This window comes from Mus pahari, chromosome 8, assembly GCF_900095145.1.
Source record: "Mus pahari chromosome 8, PAHARI_EIJ_v1.1, whole genome shotgun sequence".
In the NCBI taxonomy this organism is placed as follows: domain Eukaryota; kingdom Metazoa; phylum Chordata; class Mammalia; order Rodentia; family Muridae; genus Mus; species Mus pahari.
In genome coordinates this window covers 86,446,487-86,470,016 of record NC_034597.1, presented here as the reverse complement: position 1 = coordinate 86,470,016, position 23,530 = coordinate 86,446,487, and the positions used below count along the sequence as shown (strand labels likewise).

Sequence of the window (23,530 nt, the reverse complement as noted above, 5' to 3'; positions counted from 1 at the left end):
TATGATATGATTTTAAATAAGAAACATTCATAAATATTCAAAACTAGTAGAATTAAAAGAAGTTGTATGCAATAGTTTAAAGAATTTACTACTTTTCTACTACAATTTAAAGTCTTATTTCTCCCCAAGAATTCATGATAAATTATCAATGTGCCAATGTGTTTTTCCTTTTATTATTAGGCAGTTGTTTTTTAACTTTTAAAGATCTCGGGTTTCTTTTTGGATGTAATAATTGTGGTTAAGTATACACATAAGCTCTATACAACTTAGTGTTGCCAATGGTTCAATAGATTTCTAAATTCTACATTTTTATTATTGGCAGTATTTGTGATTTTGGAATAAAGTGATTTAGTAATGTGATTGATACATAAATACATAGTGCCATAATTTCTCTTCTTTGTGTCTACTTCAATTTTTAAAAGCCTTTTTAAAAGTGACAACAGATGGTAAATTAATACAAATTAGGGAGTACACTTACTGAATACAAAACTCATTCAGGTAAAGGAGGAAAAAACTAAGTCAGTCTGATGGTGGTGGCTAAGACATCCAGGCCCCGCTGTGATGAGACAGGTCTCCAGGCAGCACATTACCATCTCAACCCTCAGTCTGTGTATTAGTCAGTGCCAGCACATAGCCAATGACAGTGGTCCCTGAAATTCTAATGCTCAGCATTGACATCAAGGGATATATCTGTAACTTGTTTACTAATGCAATATTCCGTCAAGACTCTTGAAACATTCTTTGTAAACTATAAAGAGCTGTGCAGGCTTATCCCTGGTCAGTGAGATTCCACTAAGCCCAGGAGAAAGAAGACTAGACTGTGGAACTGGCAAGTGTGACTTAAAGAACATCTTCAAAAGAAGAGATACATGTGCTTGCTTCTAACTTTTTATAGCTAAATAGTTAATGATTCCATGTGTCTCTGTTCTGTGCAACAATACGATTTATTTATTTATTTTTTGAAAACACATGGAATGAGTAAATCAGTCTAGTCAACAGGTGTATTACCTTAAATGTTTCAAATTGGCTTGTGATGAGAACAATTGGAATTTAATGTTAATCCTTTGGAAATGTATAATATTCTGTTACCAGACATAGTTACCTCAACATATAACACAAAGAACACACAGTTCTTATGTGAGACTTTAATGCCTTTGACCACGAGCTTCTTGTTTCTCTTAGTAACTTGAGACTCTCCATTCCGTTTCCAAAAGTAGTCTCTATTTTATATTCCACATAAGTTAAGAAAACTCATAATCAACTATGGACCCTGTGTGTATGTGTACATAATGTTAGATGGGTAGGGATGTGAGGGGTACCTGAGAGAACTTGGGGAGGGGAAAGGATGTGAGCAAAATGCATTGTATGGAGGTTTTAAATAAAGCATTTTAAATAAGAAGAAAAACCATGCAATTATTCTGTATATGAATTATTTAACTTGGAACAATATTTATTTATCCATGCGTCTTAGGGTTTGTATTCCTGCACAAAACAACATGACAGAGAGAAAGTTGGAGAGGAAGGGGTTTATTCAGCTTATACTTCACATTGCTGTTCATCACAAATGGAAGTCAGGACAGGAACTCACACAGGGTAGGAACTTGGAGGTGGGAGCTGATGCAAAGGCCCTGGAGGCTGTTCCTTACTGGCTTGCTTCCCCTGGCTTGCTCAGCTTGCTTTCTTATAGAACCCAGGACCACCAGCCCAGGGATGGCACCACGCACAAAGGGTTGGGCCCTTTGCCTTTGATCACTAATTGATAAAAATGCCTTACAGCTGTGTCTCATGGAGGCATTTCTTCAAGGGAGACTTCATTCTCTATGATAACTCCAGCTTGTATCCCGTTGACACACAAAACCAGCCCATATAACATGTTTTTGCACAGACCCAATTTTTTTCCTTATTAACTCATCTCCTGATGAATACAAGTTAATTTTAGGATTTTCAATGATGCTACAATGAATATAGGTGCAAAGACAATATTTTTGATTAACTGATTTGAGACCTTTTGCACTAATAGTCCCAGGTGTCAATGTTGGGTCTTATTATAACTGTCTTTAGTTTTATGAGGAACCTTTCTAAATCTTTTTCATATAGCTGCACTAATGTAAAGTCCCATCAAAGCTAAAAGAAAAGAAAACAAAAGTTACCTCACTCAGGATGATATTTTTCTAGTTCCATACATTTGACTGGAAAATTCATGATGTCCTTGTTTTTAATAGCTGAATAGTATTCCATTGTGTAAATGAACCACATTTTCTATATCCATTCTTCGATTGAGGGACATCTGGGTTGCTTCCAGTTTCTGGATATTATGAATCAGGCTGCGAGGTTCTAAGTAATTTGAGATGATGTTGTGGTTTAGGATGTTTTCCTAATAAGTTTTAATGTACAGATCTTTGGAATGGGCTACAGATTATGTACCTTGACTGGCCTTGAACTCTCTAAGTAGACTTGGCTGGTCTCAAAGTCTTCCAGATCTACCTCCTCTGCTTCTAGGGTGGAGGAATCAAAAGTATGTACTCAGATTTACAATTTTTATTTATTTTTAATTTATTTTTGTACTCCATATTCTATTCCCTGCTTCCCCCCATCTACTCTCCCACTGCTCTACATCCCACACCTCTTCCCCACCCAACCCCATCTCCATGTGGATGCCCCCAACCCCCACCCTTCCTAACCTCTAAACTCCCTGGATTTACAATTTTAAAATTGTTTTATTTGTTGTTGTTGCTGCTACTGCTTCTGCTCTTTATTTTTTCAGTGTTGAGTCTCCCAATTTTTGATCTCCAATATTTTTGGATATGAACCTCTGCGCCTATGTATGCATCATGAATATATTCTCCCATACTTCCCTTGTACTGTGGAAGCCTTTTGCTGTGATGGCATCCAATTTGTTTATTTATGTTTTCTTACCTGTCCCTTTGGGGTTCAATTGAGAAAGACCTTGTTCATGTTTATTTCTCTAGATACTTTCCTAATTTCTGTGTTGTTATTATTATTATTATTATTATTTTGTAGTCTCTGGTTTTTCTGTTTAAATCTTCCATATATTTTTAAGGTTTATTTTGAATGGGAAATGAAATAAGCCCAAATATCTTTCTTAAAATGAAGCTTTTTGAACACAATGGGTTGTGGAAAACTCCATGTACATTTCTTGTACCTTTTTTGAAACATCAATTGATATGCTTCAGTTTACTTGTAGACTCTCTTGATTCCATGTAGTGTGTGTCTCTTTACCTTTTATTCTTTTGTTGTTGCTGTTTGACAAAATCAAGCTACTTTAATTTACCATTGCTGAGTTGTAGAGTTCCACATTCCTCAGTATGATCCAGGATGGATCCAGGACCACTCGCTCAGAATTGGTTTAGCTTTTCATTGTTTTTCATTATTCAAAAAGTATTTTAGATTTTAAGTTCAATTTTACATTATAATGTAGTTTGTGTGTGCTGTTCTACTACAACCTAGACGTCTACATATACCCACATGATTAAGCCAATTATATACAAATTACAAACGCATCTCAGAAAATGAAGCTCTAAATACTCTAAAATTACAGTTCTTACAACATAATGAAAAGAGAGAGTCAGTGTTCTCACCTCTCCTGGTGATATGTTTGTCATGTGGCCTGCATCCCTAGGGCTCCTGTAAACACTGCAGCTAAGAAGAATGGGAAAAGCTGATGAACTGGTTTCTTCTCAGCATGGGTCCACAGTAACCATTGTAGGCCTCTGAGAGTCTTCTCTGAACTCTTTAGAAGCCTTTAAACATTCCTGCTCAGAAAAGTGTCATATTCATCTTATGCACATCCTCTTGATTTTTCATAGTTTGTGCTTAAAAATTTAATTACAGTAAAAATGCTCCAATAGAAGCAAGCCATAACTCACATAAAGAACTTAGGCAAACATCATTAATTCTTTGTTGAGTCCAATTTACTTCTTAAAATTTATATACATCTAACATTGAGAGTCTAAGAACCCATAAAATATACAATATTTTTCTAAAATATACAAACATTAATAATTCTACTAAAATTGATACTAGTTAAAGTTTATTGATTCAGCTGTAAATCTCAAGATATTTTTAGGAGTTCCATGAAAATTAAGTAGTATATTATTTAAATAAATGCACAAATTATGTTATTAGATTTTATCACGTGACTTGTGGATAACTTAAAATGATCAAAATATGCCTGTATCATGTGTTATATCTACATTTAAAAGCTACTATACTATATAAAGCATGTACATATTCATATTTCTCTTTTTATGATAGAACTCATTTTCAGCTTTCTTGATTATAAAAACTCCCTTGTGTACTCTTGCCAGCAATACCTGAAAACTAAAATTTATACAGAAAACTTAGAATGTAGAAGTTTTGATTTTTGAAAGACGCGTCATTGTAGAATTTTCTTAAAGAATAAATCCTTTGAGCCATGCTTCTGAGTAGATGTTATGCATTCAGACCACAAATGTGGTGAGTCGCTTTGCAGATGGGATTGGCAGTCACATATCATCTGCAAGTCCATGTCTGAGAAGCTGGAGGTACTACTAATATAATGTCCTTTGAGAAGATTGCCTTGATGAATATTATGCTGCGTTCTTATTAGGGTTGCTATTGCTATGATGAAATAGCACAAACCAAAGAAAGCTGGGGAGGAAAGGATTTGCTCTGTTTACACTTCCTCACCATTGACCATCCGCCAGGGAAGTCATAACAGGAACTTCAATAGGACAGGCATCTGGTGGAGCTGCTGCAGGGGCCGTGAAAGGGTACTACTTACTGGCTTACTCCTATGGTTTGCTCATCCTGCTTTCTTATAGAACCCAGGACCATGAGATAAAGACTGGTACCAGCAACAATGGCCAGATCTTATGAAGGCATTTTTTTTCCATTAAGGATTTCTACTCCGAGATAACTGCAACTTATGTTAAGTAGACATTAAAAACTAGCTTGCACACATGGTTGACTCTAAGAGTATTATTGAATGTTTTTAAAAATATTTATCAAAGTAAAATTCTAGTCCCTTTTGTTTTTCTTAAACCTAAAACAGTATGTTAAAACCTAAATAATACTGTATTGCAGGTTAAAGGTAAAGAAATGAAAATTGTAATTAATTCAACATAAAGTAATGAACAAACAAGGACTACACATTTGAAATTCAATCGGAAACTCATATTATAGGACTTAGGACATGGAAGGCAAAAGCAGTGTTTACTAGTTTGGCCTCTCTAGATTGGGAACGCGATAGAAGCTAGAGTGGCGAGTGAGCTTTGTTAGGTTAACATGATACAACAGGAGTATGCAGACTGAGTTGTCCAGTAAGCACCTAGGAATAGTATGGAGCTCGAGTTTGATTGTGTGATTCAGAGAAGAAGCAGGATTTTGTCATCACTGAAGCTAGAACCCTTTTCCTTGTAAACAGATTCTTTCTGCCAAATCTGGATGATTTCAAGCCGATCCCTAAACCACCATTCCATCAAAGAAAAGACCAGTACTAAGGGAATCTTAGAGTACTATTTAAATCACTAAGAAGTCATACATTTTGCAACATTTTACACCAGCCTTGCTTGTAACATCGTTTAAACATTTTGAAAACATGGTACAAAATATTTTGTCGTAGCACTTTAAGAAGGGTGGAATAAATTTTGCCCACGAAAGTGAAGGTAATAAAGGCAAGACCAGAATTTTTACACTGTTAGTTTATGTATATAAAAGTAGACTATTAGATGATAAAAATACATAGTCATACGTTAGATAATTCATATTTGACTTATTTATTTTGCAAGTGTTGATTCTGCAGACTTGAGCTATGACAAACTGTCAATTCAACGCTTGCATTAAGAGACATGTATTTTTCATGATATTGTTTATATGGCAATTTCTTGGAATATCAGTCCTTTCAAGTAATCCAAGTGCATTGAATAGAGTCAGTAGCAGAGCAGCAATAATTTATTCTTTCTCTAAGCTTTTCCATCTGATGCATAGATGCTCTTTGTGATATTTGAACAGGAGTAATGCATTTTTATTTAGATGAAAAGAAAGGAAAAATTATACTCATTCTTTCAACTTTGTAAGAGAAATAACATTCCCATAACATTGTTCTGAACTATCAAAACAAATTGTACATTTTTCCAAAAGAAGCAGTGTTATGCTGTGTTTAGCCATCTTAGTATACAAAGCAATGACTAACAGACTCAACAAATGTCAATTTAGGGCTATGTCACATTGTAAGTTTTCAAATGAGCCCTTAACTAGGTAAAATAAAATAAAATGTGAAAACTAGACCTGTAAACAGTAAACAGTGTATGAGGAAAATCATGAAACCTTTGCAAAGTAATAATATATTCCGGGAAAAGATGAAAATTGGGCAAGATTTATCAAAGAGTTGCACCTTAATATTTTGATAACTATACAAATATTTTACTGAAATGGGGAAATAAATCTGTCCCGTTAAAATATAGGTTTGTTATTGAAGATTTTCAACGTTAAAAATATTCATTTTTATTAACTATCTTGGTAAAAGTCTGTGTGCAATTGTAATGATCTCTGAAAGATTGTGATCGTGTCTATGGCAGGAAAATAAAAATTCATTTGAGAGTAGTTTTGGCATAATGCGGATGGCTTCCTTCAGTTCCTAGCCTTCCTCTTACCTCACCTTCATTCAAGATGTACCCCTCAACTCAGTGACGTGAGTTAATTTCATGCACATCACAATTAGAAGTGATGGGTAACGGAGGCAGTGACAAGAGTAACCACAAGCACAAGTTGTAAATTTTAATGGAAGTGGGGGACTATGCTACTGTGACCCAGGGCAGAATCTCAGAGCGGACATGAAGTAAACATATATCAGCATTTATCTTCTTACTAAATATATGCACATGTATCATCAGATGCTTTGAATTTTGCATTGTGAACTTCTCTATTGCTTAAGACTTTAAAAATATTTAGCAATCTAGTGGTATTTAATAAGTGCTGGAAACAAACTGGAACTTACTTAGATTAAAAGTCTAAACTTCTCTGATGTTTCCTGAATTTCTTCACTCCTAGAGACAGACCCAATTTATAAAATGCTAAATCGTCCATTAGCAATGCATATTTCTGTGATAGCACATTTGTACTATTTTTCCATTGCTCTCCACTCTAGGAAGCATTTAGTGTCTTTCCTTTGTTATTATTTATAGCCAGTTTGTTTATATTTTCATGATTTATTTGTAAAACATGTAGTCAATTCCATTAGATAAAACACACTACGATAAACATTTTAAAATTGCAAGACACCAGATTCCACCAGACTCAATCCTAGCTATCGGCCCTGAATTCGACCTTTTGTGAGAGAGTTAATAGACTGTCCTGTTTCTTATTCAATCTAGTGTGCTTTAAATGTTTTAATGGACAACTTTTCTGCTTTTTTTTTTCCTTGATTATTCACTATTCACTATGCATACACTTAACTGATGTCAGCACTGTCTCTTGAGGTAAGGTTGGATTTTCAAGATTTCAAGAAGAATTGTGACATTTTTTTGTGTGTATGTGTGTGTGTGTGTGTGTGTGTGTGTGTGTGTGTGTGTGTGTGAGACAGGGTTTCTCTGTATAGTCCTGGCTATCCCGGAACTCACTTTGTAGACCAGACTGGCCTCGAACTCAGAAATCCTCCTGTCTCTGCCTCCCAAGTGCTAGGATTAAAGGCGTAGGCCACCACCACCCGGCCAACATTGTGAATTTAAATTCACTCATGGTTATAAACCACTTGATAGTAAAAATATTTTTTTTACATGGGGACTCACTTATTTTTCTCAGGACCCAATTGTACACAAAAAAAATATATAAAAATAAACTTTATAAAAAAATGACATGCAACATTTTGGGACAGGTAGTGATCTGTTATAGTGCAAAGTGCTCTGATACACTTACTACTGCCTTGAGAAAGCTTCAGTCTGGTAATTAAACTGTTGGGTTTTTTGTTTGTTTTGGAGTGTTGGGTGTTGTTGTTGTCTTCTGATTTTTTGTGTTTTGTTTTTATTTCCAAGAAATAGTGAAATACAACCATTATGAGATAATGCTATTAGCCTTAAAACCTATTTTTATCCTGAAGATATCAAAGACAATACAAGTAAAGTTAATTTTATTCAATAAACAAATGGCATGCTTATAGATATATGTATGAATGTAAGCATGTATGTGTGTATAGTAAAAACAAATCTTTAGACAGTTTAAATGCTGGGCAGTGGTGGCATGTGCCTTTAATCCCAGCACTTGGGAGGCAGAAGCAGGCAGATTACTGAGTTCGAGGCCCATCTGGTCTACAGAGTGAATTCCAGAACAACCAGGGCTACACAGAGAAACTCTGTCTCGAAAAAACAAACAAACAAAATGAGAATAGAGTTGAACATTTAATGGACTCAGAAACTTATCTAACAGTGTGCCAGATGTCCCTGTCAGTTACTGATATGAATCTCATCCTTGACTCATAAATTTTAAGTCATGAATTTTACTTTTTATACTTTGCATTCAGTTTAAGCACTCTATTGATTCTTGAGTACTTCATGTATATATATTGTATCAACATATTTTCTTACCTGTTTGCTCGCATACTGTCTCTTATAACTTCACATCTCTGAACTGAACCCTCTTCATAGATTCTAAAGTTGAGTGCAGAAAGGACCACTTTATTTAATAGTGCATTGATAAGATGTGACTGTGCTCTCCCACATACTGTCTAAACAATGCTTGATGATTACATTAGGCAATATATGAAGAAAAGCTGCTCCCCACAGTAATGCCATTTCTGTCAGATTCTACGTATTAGAGAAATCTTCCACTAAAGGTTGCTTTATCACTCTTCAAGCTTAACCCTAGACCAGCATTTCAGTTGAACTCTCTGTAAACAGGTTAAGAAGCCTTCGGAGGCTTGGAACTGCATTCACTCACAATTACCCCCTTAAACAAATATAACCTTTATGAGAATTACCAAATTAGACATGTATAGAAAATAGAAAGTGCTAAACATTTAAAATGATGATTTGTTTCTTTCTTCCAAGCATGAGAAAATCACAAGGCTCTGACAGGGGCTGCCCCTTCTAATTACCACCTTCGGTTATGCCCCCACCTAGAAATAGCACATGACTGTATTCTGAAAACACAATGTATTCACAGGAATTTGCCTGTCTTTCAGAGTTCCGAGAGGATAAAAAGACTTGATTTGAAAAGTCTCTGCCTTTCTGCTCTGAGCTATCTTATTTAAAAAAAAAAACAGGGAACCACGTTCCTTACATGCTTTGCTTTTAACTGAGCATTGTCTGTCCCTCACTCTGCTTCAGATGGGTCCAACAATGATTATCCTCTCCCCATCCTCATGTTTTCTTTCTCTGGAAAAGGAATGAAAGGCGGATGGCAGTAAGAGCTTTCCTTGTGTCTTGCTTTGCTAGAGGTGGGAGGTCTCACCTCCAATCAGGAGGAGGTAACCTGTGTGAATAATCCTGCATTCTGACTTGCTGCTACATTAACCATCCTGATGGGTTCTAGTTTCTGACTAATGAACGCTTAATTAGAATGTTCACACACACACACACACACACACACACACACACACACACACACACACATAAACCCTTTATCAGAGCTGTCCTACCAGCACTGTGCGTTTTCTTTATTTATAGAAGAACAAAACTTTAAATAGCTGTCTCTCCTTGGTCTGTTTGTAATACATGTTTAAAAGCATTAAAATATTTGTTTCCAACATATTAAATCAGAGATTTTTAACAACAAATGCACAATAGTGTATGTAGTTCTAAGTTTGGAACCAGTCCTGGAACTAAGAAGTCTTCGTCAGCTGCACAGGTAGAAGTTTACCATTGCAAGGTGATGAAACAATAGACTAGACTCCAGCGGAAGTCAACAACCTAACACCTCAAACGGGATTCTTTAAATCACTCTGTTAACAGAATCACCAACCATTGGTTTTCTATATAACACTTGAATAAGATTTCCAAAACATATCCTTACTAAGCACATAAAAGATCTAACATGGAGATACTGTCCATATAATCAGTGAAACAGTGTATATAGTTGTACAGAAATCACATCTTCATCTAGTTACTAATGAATAATTGATATTGTATGTAACAGACTATATGCTGTAATTTTATGTGGAAGCAATATAGTCTTGGCATTTGATTTTGAACATAAGTGAACAGTAAAAAAAAATTTACACAATACATGTGTGTAATCTATTTAAGACTTTATTCAGTAAAAGCATTGTGCAGTATATGTATGAGACATTGTCTGACTTCTTAACCAGGTCTTCTGTATCAGTTAAAATTAAAATAGAAAACTTGTATCGGAAATCTAAACTTGCAGAGCAATGTTAAACACTGCCATGTATAAACTGCCAAGGTGTGTGCATGGTTAATATTCTGAAGATGTGTTCTTTAATCTCAATTTGATGACATTAAGCCATTTGAGAGTAAGATATATCTACAGTGTTTTGCTTGCCAAACTTGTCCATCCTGGTTTCAGGGAGCATTTCTTACAGTAGGATGCTCACATTCATGTGAGGTCTCTTGATCAGATTGTGAATATTACATTAACACAACACTTTTAATTTTTTCTGCCACCCAAGCTATCCTCCTGTCATTTGACTCAATAGTGTCCTTTACTGCATTTAATTTTTACATAGGGGCATCTAAACAAGGGTCACTTTTTTGTTAATTAGATATTTTCTTTATTTACATTAAAATGTTATCCCCCTTCCTCATTTCCCCTGTAAGAATCCCCTATCCTATACTCCCCCTCCCCCTGTGACTGCTTACCAACCCACCCACTTCCCTGTCCTGGCATTCCTCTACACTGTGGAATCTATAGATCCTTCACAAGACCAATGGCCTCTTCTCCCATTGATGACCAACAAACCCATCCTCTGCTACATATGCAGCTGGAGCCGTGGGTCCCTTCATGTGCACTTCTTTAATATAAGTTGTTATTTCTCTTCAGTCTTTTTAATCTTGAACAACCTCCTAGCTTTAAAATATGAAAATGAGTAGTTGTGAGTAATACAGTCTCTTTTTTTTTACTAGGATGTTACTTAAATTGAATTTGATGCTTCATTACTAGATTTCAAATTTTTATCTCTTAGCCAGCAAGTGACCCATGTGAAATTGTGTTACCTCTGCTATCAAACAATGTTGGTTTTCTTTTATTTTGTGCTACAAGGTTGGCTTTCATGTGTGTGTGTGTGTGTGTGTGTGTATGTGTGTGTGTGTGTGTGTGTGTGTGTAAAACATTTTAGGGGATAGGTAATGCCTGATGTAATAGAAATATACCAGATCTTAATGAATTTTATCTGCTCTAATGAGTTTCCAACCAAACTTTCAGTAATTTTAAGCATTGAATTAGTTGATGCACTGAAGATGTTTGATAGTAAAATTGTTCAAATCCTGTGATAGTGATTATAAAAATTACTTAAGTTCTAATGGACTTGAAACATGGTATATGTGAGCATATTCAGTGATGCTAAGACATGTCTCACAGAACTTCCTTTAAATAGTAAAATATCAATTGTAGAATGGCATATTTTCTCCTGTACATGAAAATAGATTGCGAGAAAAAATCATCATCACCATCATTATCATCATTATCATCATCATCATCATCACCATGGCAATATGGCTTTAAGACAACTATAATCACAGAGAATTACAGAGAAAGATTATTATCTATTTTGTAAGATACTTTTAATGTTTAGCAAGCTAGAATTATCTTTCCTTTGGAAATAAATTCCTATTAACCCAAAGAGAGTGTCAACCTGCCTGACTCTTGTCAGCTTCCTCTCTAAGACAAGGTCAGTTGTAGATGAAACTGTCATGCCAGGAGTTTGTCTGATCATTTTTAATCTTTTCATTTCTCGGTGTCTAACCATCTCCATTAAAATACCTTCTTTACAAATTCTCCAGTCCAGGTTTTGTTTCTGATGTAACTGTTTCGTTTTCCATATAGAAATGATGTTCATCCATGAGGATCCCTAGGTGTAGTTCCACACACTTCAGAGGCTCAAACTGTCAGTGTTTGAATATCTGTTTGTAATGAATGCTTATCTTGAGTTTCTTTACAGAAAAGACAGTTTCTTCTTCACTGTGTGTCTAAAGGTATTTTTCTCATCAGCCTATGAACTATAGCTTTTAAAAGCCTTCTGTAAACTAGCCTGTGTCCCCTCTTATACATTTTCTTCCTAAAAAGTATTTGAATACTTTCATTAATGGCAATTTTCATTCTTATGCTTAACCACCATCAAGAGCTATATGTGAGAGTCTAAGGTTATCTCTATGGTAAAGTGCTTTGGAAGGACTTTTTCATGTGAAAAGATGAACAGTAGACAAATTGTCAAAGAACATGGCTTTGATGCCCAAAACTTCCTAAACAATAAATAATAAAATACATTATTTGCATGTTGGCTTAGTAACAAATTCACTTTATTTTTATTCCAACTTGATGTACACTGTGTACCATATTAGTCTACCAAATAATATGTTACCTACTTCTACTGGTTTATTGAAATTACACAAACCTAATGTTCTACCTTTGGGCTTTATATTATACCTGTTTGCTGGAGCATTACTACTTGGTCTTGTGAAAAGCACACAAACAAGACTTAGGGTACATTCTGCTCAAATATGATCCAGTTCTATGGGCTTCTGATTTCTCAGATTTGAGCTTTAATTACAATTTAAAAAAATGGTTACAAAATTATTCATTTTTTACTTTTTAATTATATTGGGACTTAACCTCAGATATATTAGTATTCAAACATCTGGAAATAACTTGCACTGTTGCTATCTGCATTTCATGAGAAGAAATTATGTTTACTCAGTATCCTCCTATAAACTGACTTGTGCTGAACATCGTCTCTCTTAAAATATTTCTCATGTTCAATGTAGACTTTGTGTCTCTGCCTTTCTGCTTTAGCAGTAGCAGAATGTTCTTACTCTAAATATAAAATTATAAAAAAGCAAGAAACAATATTTTCTTTAATTAGCCTCTTCCTTTGGGGGTTTTAGAAGAGAGGTTATGACTTGACAAAGATCCTTCCCATCTGTCCCTGTTTGTTTGCTTTTATTTTGACTTCCTTTCGTTGTCTTATCAAATATCACATGAATCATTAACTTTTGTTTTCATCGCTTGTTTTGATTTCCTTTGCTTCACATGATTAAGACATTATGTTGAGACAAGGTTCAGGTTAACATATTTTATATTAACCTCATATTCTTTACGCAAATATTAAACTTTGTAGATATACGATTTTCTGTGTTTGCTTTCTTCTGTTAATATTTTCTTCCACTCCAGGGTAGTAAAGCATGTGTGGATACAACTGTTTCGTGAAAGCTGCAGTCTTTGTCAGATTACACGTGTCTCATACGGGTTTTGAGTACGTAGGTGCCATTTTTAATAAAGCTACTTCCTCATAAGATATACAGTTTTTAAAGCCCTTATGCAGAAGATAGGTAGGGAAGATATCCTGGTAGATGTTTGTCGGGAATCTCTACTTAAAGCTAAAACATCTCCTCCTCCTTTTCTTTGTGATACTTATTCACAATGCACTTCTTGTACGGATATTCACCCAAAGGTGAATGACATTTTCTTAAGACTTAATAAAACAATTTGAAATTATTGTCACGTACATGTTACATTCTGTTATGAAATTATGTTAAAGTATGTGATTAAGAGTATACCTCACTAGATTTATAAAACATATGTTTATTTCATAGTGAGGTTTTTTGCATGTGGAGTAGAAAAGGAAGTTTTCATTAAACTTTATAAATAATATTCAAATAATAATACATACCAAAACTTAGGCCCCAAACTAAACTTATTTTCCAAGCACAAAACAAAGATAGAAATTTTGTAGCAGATCCCTTTTGCTCACGCCTTATTCATAAAAAATTAATTTTATATAAAAATCCATGTCTTCTTTAGGGTTTCATTGCTGTGAAGAGATACCATGACCAAGGCAACTCTTGTAAGGACAACATTTAATTGGGGTTGGCTTACAGGTTCGGAGGTTCAATCCATTATCATCAAGGCAGGAGTATGGCAGACTTTAGGCAGGCATGGTATGGGAGGAGTTGAGAGTGTTACATCTTCATCTGAAAGCCACTAAGGGAAGAAACTTCCAAACATCTAGGATGAGGTTTTTTTTTTTTTTTTTTTCTTTTATTCTTTATTGGATATTTTCTTTATTTACATTTCAAATGTTATCCCCTTTCTTTATTTCCCCTCCGAAAAACACCTACTATCCTCTTCCCCTGCTCACCAACCCACCCACTCCCACTTCCTGGCCTTGGCATTCCCCAACACTGAGGCATAGAGCCTTCATAGGACAAAGGGCCTCTCCTCCCACTGATGTCCTACTAGGCCATCCTCTGCTGCATATGCAGCTAGATCCATGAGTCCCACCATGTGTGCTCTTTAGCTAGTAGTTTAGTCCCTGGGAGCTCTGGAGGTACTGGCTATTTCATATTCTTGTTTCTCCTTTGGGGCTGCATTCATCTCCTTAGGTCCTTTCTCTAGCTCCTTCATTGGGGACCCTGTGCTCCATCCAATGGGTGGCTATGAGCATAGGATGAGGTCCATAAAGTCCATGTCCACAGTGACACACCTACTCCAACAAGGCCACACCTCCAAATAATGCCATGCCCTGGGCCAAGCATATTCCAACCATGACGTTACACTTCATGGCCCTGAACGGCTTACTCAAACTCATGAGTCAATGGGGGGCTACACCGAGACATTGCATAATGCAATTTCGCTGCCTTAACATCCCCTCATCAACACTAAGCCATGGACTATCCGGCATCTTCTACTCCTTTTCAGTAGACCATCTTGAATGAACGCTTCAGCCAACCATTCAAACCAACTTCTGACTTTTTTTTTTTTTAATTTGACTGTGCAAGCTTACATGTTAAACCTAGAATCTTCACTCAGAGGAAGATTAAGCCTGCTCTAGTTTTATGTTTCTTCCACCATGGACCTCATTCTAGAGTAGGTACACATATAACTAATCCTCCACAATGGGAAGGCACAGAAGACATGCTCTTCGTGAATCCTGTAAGATGGAAAATGGTTGAAGAGGCAACAGCCTATTGAAGAGCTTTGTTGTCGCCCTTTCCCTTGTGCCAGACCTTAGAGTTGGAGAAGCTGCTGCTCAACTGGATAAATTAAATAAATGTAATGGATTTGGTTGGGTCATGAGGTAGCAGGGGCCAGGTCCCAGCACTGAATCACCAGAGGCAAGGTGATCATAGTTATTATAATAGGCAGAGTAAACAAAACAATGTTCATAGTGACCTAGGCCATAATGGTGAGAAGAGGTGAGGTGAATTTTATAATGGCATGACTCATATGGACCTTTGGTATTGGCTAATCAGTCATGGTGTTTCCAGGCATGAAATAGATAGAATGATTGCATTGGATCAAGGCAAGAAGCAATCTCAGTCAGCGAATAAATTTCCAGATTTGAGCCAGTTTGCAGACCCAGAACCCCTTGAATGAAGTGGTAGCCAGGTTCCCCTGAAGAAGGACCTTGATAAGGTCTTGGAGAAAGTCCTGCGTTTGAGCCTTAACACCCTGTAAATCCTCAGGGGAATGGTGACACATGCCTGTAATGTCACCACTAAGAAAGTCAGCGGGTCCATCAGAAATAAGTGGGCATCCTCAACTAAAAGTAAGTTTGACATGAACTGGGCTAGAGGAGATCCTATTGCCAAGATAAACAAACAGGAGAAAACTGGCTTCTAAGCAGCTAGGAGGAGGGTCTCAAGCCTACCTCAACAACGACACACTTCCTCCAATAAGGACATACCTACTCTAACAAGAACATACCTCCTAATTGTGCCACTCCCTGGGGCAAGCATATTCAAACCACCACAAACCATAAACTTAATATTGTCTGATTTTATGATTTTTAACATTAGTATTAAACTCTGAGGTCATACTAGATTCAGTGTTAGATTGCTGGAACATTTACCTAGCATTTCAAGGCCCTGTGTTCAATTTTCAGAAGAAACGAATAAAGCAAGACCTTAATCAAGTTCATTTTTATTAAGATATTTAAAAGATTTCTTCATTTTGTTATGTGTAGATTTAAATCTGCATAATAATAAGCAGCATACAAAACTACACACCTGTGATAAACTATTCAGTGATCAAGATACTTTCTTGTATACCAAATTATAGCTGCAACTATCAAATCACAATGAACTTTGAAACTATTAGGAATTTGTAATTTAAATAGTTTCACTCAACCCCTACTCCCAAATGCTTTTAATTAGGACAGACTTTTTAATTAAGTACTCCCATGCACAAAGTTTAGCCTGGTGATTTTGCTGTCATATTAACCTCCCATACAAAAGCAAATAATCATTGTGTCACAGAAAAACTGGGCTGTCTTTATTGAAACTGGAATATAAGAACTCCAGTTTTGATTACAAGCTACTCAGACAAAAGGGAAGGCCTAGACCCTGGAGCAGAGCAGAATGAATGAGCCTTGAGCAGAAAGTTCAAGTCAGAGACTCTGGATTTCTTCCAGTCTTTAGTTGAGTAAAGGATGCATAATGGTGTAGTCACAGAATCTGTATCCTATGACTATAAGATCACTGCATTTCTATTTTTTATTCTGTGATACCTTGTGAGACACTAAAATTCCTCATGAATTCCAATCCTCATTTGGGTTAAACAGTGAAAAACATCTGTATTTTTAGTTAAAGGAATGTGTAGACAACAATAATTTTATCAATTCTTTTAGAATTTTATTTTGCTCATTCAAGGTATTTATATCACATCCATGTCATCCTAAATCCAAGTCCCCAAATTGCTCTGAAATAGATTTCTTCTTCCAAATATTTTAATAACCTGAGTCCTATTTGTGTTGCCCATATATATTCTCATGGGTGTGGTTACCCACTGGAGCATAGTCTACCTACCATGAGACCTTTAGCAAAACTGAATCTTCTTTCCCCAGAAGCCATCAACTGTCAGTAGCTTTTAGTGGGGTGAGGGACTTCTGGTATCCTTCACTCCATGCTGGTTCAATCTAATACAAGTATTGAGCTGCCAATCACAGCTCATGTGAGTTCATGAGATGAGTGTGGTGCTACCATATTCAGAAAACACTTATCCTCCAGTCTTACCTGCTTACTCTTCCAGAATGGTCTGTGAATCTTGTGGCAGTCGGTAGAGGGTAATGTAAATGTCCCATTTTTGGCTGAGCTTCACAGGTACATATTCCCTGAAGCTTCACCAGTTGTGAGTTTTGGTATTAAACACTGTCCATTATAACCAGTAACTTTGATCAAATTCAAGAGCAGCACTATTCTATGGGTTTAGAAATTTGAGTTAGAAGGACAAATTTGATGCTATGTCCATTTAGAAAAACAATAGAAGTACGTCCATTCTTGGGACCTACAAGCCATGTGTTCTTGACTAGTTTTACATGATCAGGTATACCTTTCCTTCTGTGGCGCTGGCCTTATATCCAATCAGACAGCAGTCAGGAACTCCCATACATATGTGCCATGAAAACATATCCACATGTTATATGCATGGGAGTATCTTACCACACTGGCCATGATGACTTCCGTTCCTCCAGCTTCCTGCAGAGTACTTCCCAGTATTATAAAGGAAGGAACCTGATCAATACCAACTTAATTTTTCTGTCTCATGTCAGTAAAATGTGTAGTGTCTGAGGAATTGGGGTCTTACCATAACAATATGGTAGGCAACCGGTAACCATGGCAATAGCTTGGATTGTTCAGGAGATCTTTAGGTCAACCTTAACTGGGAGGAAGTTTACACATCTGGCACTGGGATTTTAATTTGCCACCTCCTGTCTTCAGAAAGGAACTTTGTCTCTCATGTAGGAAAACAGAAAATCAATTTCTTCTATTTTAATATGTGTGTGTGTTTGTGCACGTGCGCACGCACGCACATGTGCATGCATGAGCATGTGTGTGAAGTTTATGAAATAGTAAATTTCCACATGGACCTTTCAAATATCCTTAGTGTTAGCTCTGCACCTCCCAACCTTCTCTGCTACCTTACTCTCCAATATGTCTCCACACTTAAGACTTAACAACCTCCAATGTGTCTTTCCCACAATATGTGCTTGGGAAAATGTTAGCTCTACTGATAATAATCACTATTACTAATTTCTTTGATATTAAAGTAAATCCCTATTAATAAGTTCTTTGATATTAATATTATATAAAGATAGTAAATTCTTCTGAATTGCGTATCTTGCATTACTTTGGGTAGAATTTACTCAGCATCAAGATTAGATGTTTTCCTGTGGCTACAACACACAGTACTACATAAACACAATACAGACCATGCTGGTGGGATACTTGCAGGAGGTTATCTAACTGGGGTTATAACTGAAGCATGGTGCACAACGCCAACCCTAGGACTGGAGAGTTTGCACAGGGATAAAGAATACTTCCTGTTCTTCCATAGGATATAAGCTTTGTCCCTAGCACCTCAGTCAGACAGCTCATAACCTTCTGTAACTCCACATTCAAGAGATCTGATACTCTCTTCTGGCCTCGGTGATGCAGTCATAAATATAGGGTACCCACACATACCAACATGCAAAGGCATGCAAAAAGAACCCAGTTAATATAGGGGTTGTGTTTCAATATTCAGTAGTAGTTTTATTTAAATGATTAAATATAAGCTTTGTAACATCCTGATTAATTTTTAACACATATTAATTGCTTCTTCAAAGGTTGAACATTTGGACTGGTGAGATGACTCAGTATATAAGGGTGTTTACCTGATGATCTGAATTCATTTCCTTTAACACACATGATGGAAGGAGAAGACTGGCTCCTGAAAATTGTTCACTGACAGCCCCACCATATACCCAAATGAATGGTGGAACACACACACACACACACACACACACACACACACACACACACACAGACACACACACAAAACCACATGCATGCATGCACACATTCATGTAATAAATATATATTTTAAGAAGCTTGACACATGCTACATCAAAACATTTAAGAAAAGCATGGTGATAATCATTCTGCTTCTAGTATTGGCAGGAACAGATATATGACTATTTTTTTCCATTGGAATTACCAGTTTAGAGGTTCACAGCAGTTTGTGGGTGATGTATGGACTGGCAAATGAAAGTCAGACAACTTTTAATTTACAAAATTTGAATAGGAAGGAGAAGAAGAATAAATTGAATGGAGAGAGAACTAACTTTCTGAGCTCATAAAAAATAGGCTAAGTTAGTCTAGACGAAATGAAGCTTGATTGCTACTGTAGAGTGGGGTGGGCAGGGTCATCATGTTTCACGTCACCATGGAAGTAATATTCTACCTGCAAATTATACTAATGTAAACTGTAACAGTAATGTGGAATTTGGCCAAGTTGTTATTCTTATGAAGTTAAAAATTCTTTACTACTGAAAGAAGTTTTGTACTAATTATTTTCTATACCTGCTATGGATTGTGTACAGCACTTATGTGAGATGCATAAATACTTTTCTAGCATTCTATTATAGGTTGTTTCTATTTCCCTGTAGATTGAGTTTGGAAAACACCAGACACTTTGCAAATATTTACTTATTTTTCAACATGTGCAAAGATTTCTTTTTGATCATTGCGTCCTTTCGTGTAGATGTGAAAGCTTGAAATTCTGTCATACTTTACATACATCTGAAGTGTGTCCCATAGAAGGGGCAGGTTAGAGTATAATATAGCTGAAAAATGCACTTATGTTTTATTTATATTTTACATTGGATAATTAATTTCTTATTTTTATTTTTATTTCTGTTTCACTCAAATAGTTTATACAATATGTCCAAGATTTCACTATTTTTTATTTCCCACAGAATTACATTTTATCTCCAGTAATATATTTACATCTTAACTTGTATTTATTCAGTTCATCTCACTATAGCAAAAAAAAAAGGAAAAACAACTCTATTGATGGCTTAGATATTGTTGGTGGCTTTCATGAAAATAGTAACACATGTGCACAATAGTTACCTCACATAGCATATTTAACAACACCACTAGAGAGTGAGCAGAGCCTTCGACTTTCATGATGGAGATACACCTGGGTGCGCTCTCAGAAAATTTGGTTCTGCAAGCTTGGTGGAAGTAATTGTCATGCAGCAGAAAGTCACTAGCTTTGCATATCAGTAATGCACACACACACATACACTTATCTATTTTCTGAGTGGTCTGGAACTGATATCATTGTAGCAAATATATATTTATGAGAACTAAAAATTCTGTATCCTTCTTGATCCTATGAACTCATGTAATTATGAAATTAATTTTTAGAATATATGAAAACTGTTACATCCTAAGCAAGTGAAAGTAAAATAGAAAACCAGAATTTCATACCAAATTTCATGTTTCCTACGCCCCTCGAATACTGTGCCATTAATTACTTTTATCATTTGTTTTAGATGGAAGACTGTATTTGAAAACTACTGTCATGTACTGAATATTCCTTGTTGAAGAAACCCATCATCTAACAGAACTCTGGAGGCAGACCTTCATCGGAAAGTTCAGGAAAAAAAAAAAAGTCTGGATAAAAGAACTTCAGTTTTGTGTGTTAGCGTTCTTTATCATTTAAGTATTCCACAAAAGCAGAAAAGTTTCCTCCATTGATTTTTTTTTTTCACCTGTGGTTCATACCAGAGACTGAGAATGTTTGTAAATGTACACATATCAAACTTCTTACAGTTCATAACTCGCCTGTGCTGCTGGACACTTGTGTACAAAGTTAAAGTCGGGTCTGAGGGAGACCTAGCATTGGTTTGTTTTCTTTTTCTTCTTAATGGAATGAACCTTTTTTCCCTCTTCTGACAGTTCTGTAACTGAGCACATCAACAGACTTTGTAGCAGTGCTCACTCAGACTTACAGAATTGTGTCCCACAGAAACCAGCAAGAATATATGGGATAAACTTTTAAGGGTCATAGAGTATTCTGGGGGGCGGGGGAATGAGGGGAGTGAGAGTATTCTGTTACATACAATTTTAAACTCTATAATTGCAGGTTTTGTCCTGAAGACCTTTTCATATACTTTCTGGAAGTCCAACAAATGGACGTTAACAACTCGATGAAATTACATTTTGCATATCTGAAAAAGAAGCATTGAATATAAGCCAAACGGTTTCACTGATGGTCTCTTTTTCTTAAAGATAAAAATATATAAAAATATATATATAAATATAACATGTTTTCATTCCAAACTGGTAGCGGTATATAGGATTAAAAATAATAATGTCGCTTCTTATTCAAACTGTTGGTCACATGTACAGTATATAAACATAAAACTCACAGGAAGGTATTATGTATGCAGTAGTATACTAGCGTTTAGGAGATGAAAATTTTAGAAAATATGTTTTGTCACCCTGTTGGTCAGAAAGATGTCTTTCTGGTTTTAACGCATGCAGGCATGTAAATATTTGTCTGGAGTCACAGTATTAATGAATGAGATCTTATACATCTGGTGACATCAGAATTCTGTCAGCCATTTTTATTTGTATATTGATCCCTAGTGAGTGCCCCAAACTCCACTACAGAGGATGAATTGTGGCTGACCAGTAAATCAAAACACCAGAGATATTTTTATATGTTAATGTCATATTATGTTAATGTTGCTGAAAAACAAAACTTAATAAGCCCTTGGTGTATTGGTCCAATACCATGTAGCCCCAAGTGATGAAGTTAAACTGTGCTGTGCCTCCCAGCCCATTCAGAGGGAACAGGGGTGGGGGCTACGTGCTATTTTCACGGTCTTTTTGAAAGTTACAGTATGCGTTTTCATATTTGTGTGTATAACTGGAAGTAAAGCTGCAAACAGTGCTTCTCACTTGCTGAAGTTACCTTTGTGTTTACACATTGGGAGTAACCCTTCTGAAGACTTACAGGAATCCGTGCAGTTGCTCTACACTTTATGATTTTCTGTCAGATTAAAATTTTGTGATTATAGTATTTTTATTACCATAAAAAAACACAGTAAAAAATCTAAAGCAGCTAGCATCAGTGTGTTTAAAGATAGTTTTGATTGGGTAATTATTATTTGGTTAAGAAAAAAAAAAAAAAAGAAAGTTCCAATTATGGATTCTGTGTCACTGAGCTCCTGTAATTTTTAGGTCTTCCTTGCAGTTCTGAAACATAACTAATTCTTGGCTGTAACTTGCTATTAACTGGTTAAGTTCATTTTTTAAGACAACGAAGGGTTATGTGTACAGTTCTTTTAGCTTGCATTAAAGGGGAGTAATATTTTAATTTAAAACACTGTTAGTAACTGCTTTGTAGAAACGGTTTGCTGAGCATAATTCTTCCATGGTCATGTTCTGTTGTTTGAGCAAAAGAGATTCTATTCTTACTTACATGTATTTTTGTTTGTTTTTCCCTACATACATACATACTGTAAATGATTACAGTTCTTAAAATTGGAAGGATTTGTAGAAAGGTTTGGAGTCATACTTTTTTTTTTTAACACGTTTTTTTTGTTTGTTTTTAAGACTACAACTTACATAGGTAGGAGAGTTGATCATTGCTCTGCTCCTGGCATAGAGTCACCAGTTAAATGGGGTAGTTTTAAAAGACGTACGTGAAAGACCTCTGAGAATGCGTTAGTGTTTGATTCAGCATAGAAGGAAATTTTAGGATTGAACACAAAAAGCTATCCACTATATGTCAAGAGACTCTTATTAACCTGTTGTAAATATTGCAATTCACAAAATGTTATTGTAAGTTTGTAACTTAATTTTTCCCTCTTTTTAGTTAAACAGGTTTGTTTAGAAATTTGTGTTTTGGTGTAAGCAAGTAAAATTGTGCCCATTTTATGGTCCCCATGCTTTTGTAATCTTACAAATATTAACGTCTAGTTGTTCTATATTATAACCATATTTGCGCTCTATGCAAGCCCTTGGAACAGAACATACTCATCTTCATGTAGGACCTATGAAAATTGTCTATTTTTATCTATATATTTAAAGTTTTCTAAAAATGATAAAAGGTTATTACGAATTTTGTTGTACAAAATCTGTACAAAAATCTGTTTTTACATCATAATGCAAGAATTGGAAATTTTTCTATGGTAGCCTAGTTATTTGAGCCTGGTTTCAATGTGAGAACCACGTTTACTGTTATTGTATTTAATTTTCTTTTTCTTTTCAACAATCTCCTAATAAAAATGTCTGAAATCGCCTTGCGACTTTACCGTTTGTCTTTATTATAGTTTCTGAGATGCATTACTTTGAAGGAATATTTACTTTCTAATGGGAGGCATCTAAAAACAACGTAAGTCAGCTCTTTGCAAAGCTCAGGGAGCATTGCTCAATGATTTTATTTAACATGCAACCACTTCTATCTCTAATATGAATTACTGTGGAGAAAACATCATAAAAGCACACTCTGTAGTTATTGTTTAACAAGCAGATTTTCCATATTTTGTTTCTTGCCAGCTAAGCAAACTGCCCACATATACATG

General features: G+C 35.7%; 1 protein-coding gene across 2 annotated transcripts in view; it reads left to right on the top strand.

The window, feature by feature from the left end:
* The window catches only part of Dach1 (dachshund family transcription factor 1), a 385,477-nt gene extending 362,235 nt beyond the window's left edge, over positions 1 to 23,242 (top strand). For both annotated transcript variants that reach the window (XM_021203188.2, XM_029541759.1), the window contains one exon: positions 20,489 to 23,242. In XM_021203188.2, the coding sequence (XP_021058847.1) occupies positions 20,489 to 20,526 (38 nt within the window). In that variant the 3' untranslated portion in view covers positions 20,527 to 23,242. The remainder of the gene's footprint in view (positions 1 to 20,488) is intronic.
* Positions 23,243 to 23,530: the final 288 nt, after the last annotated feature.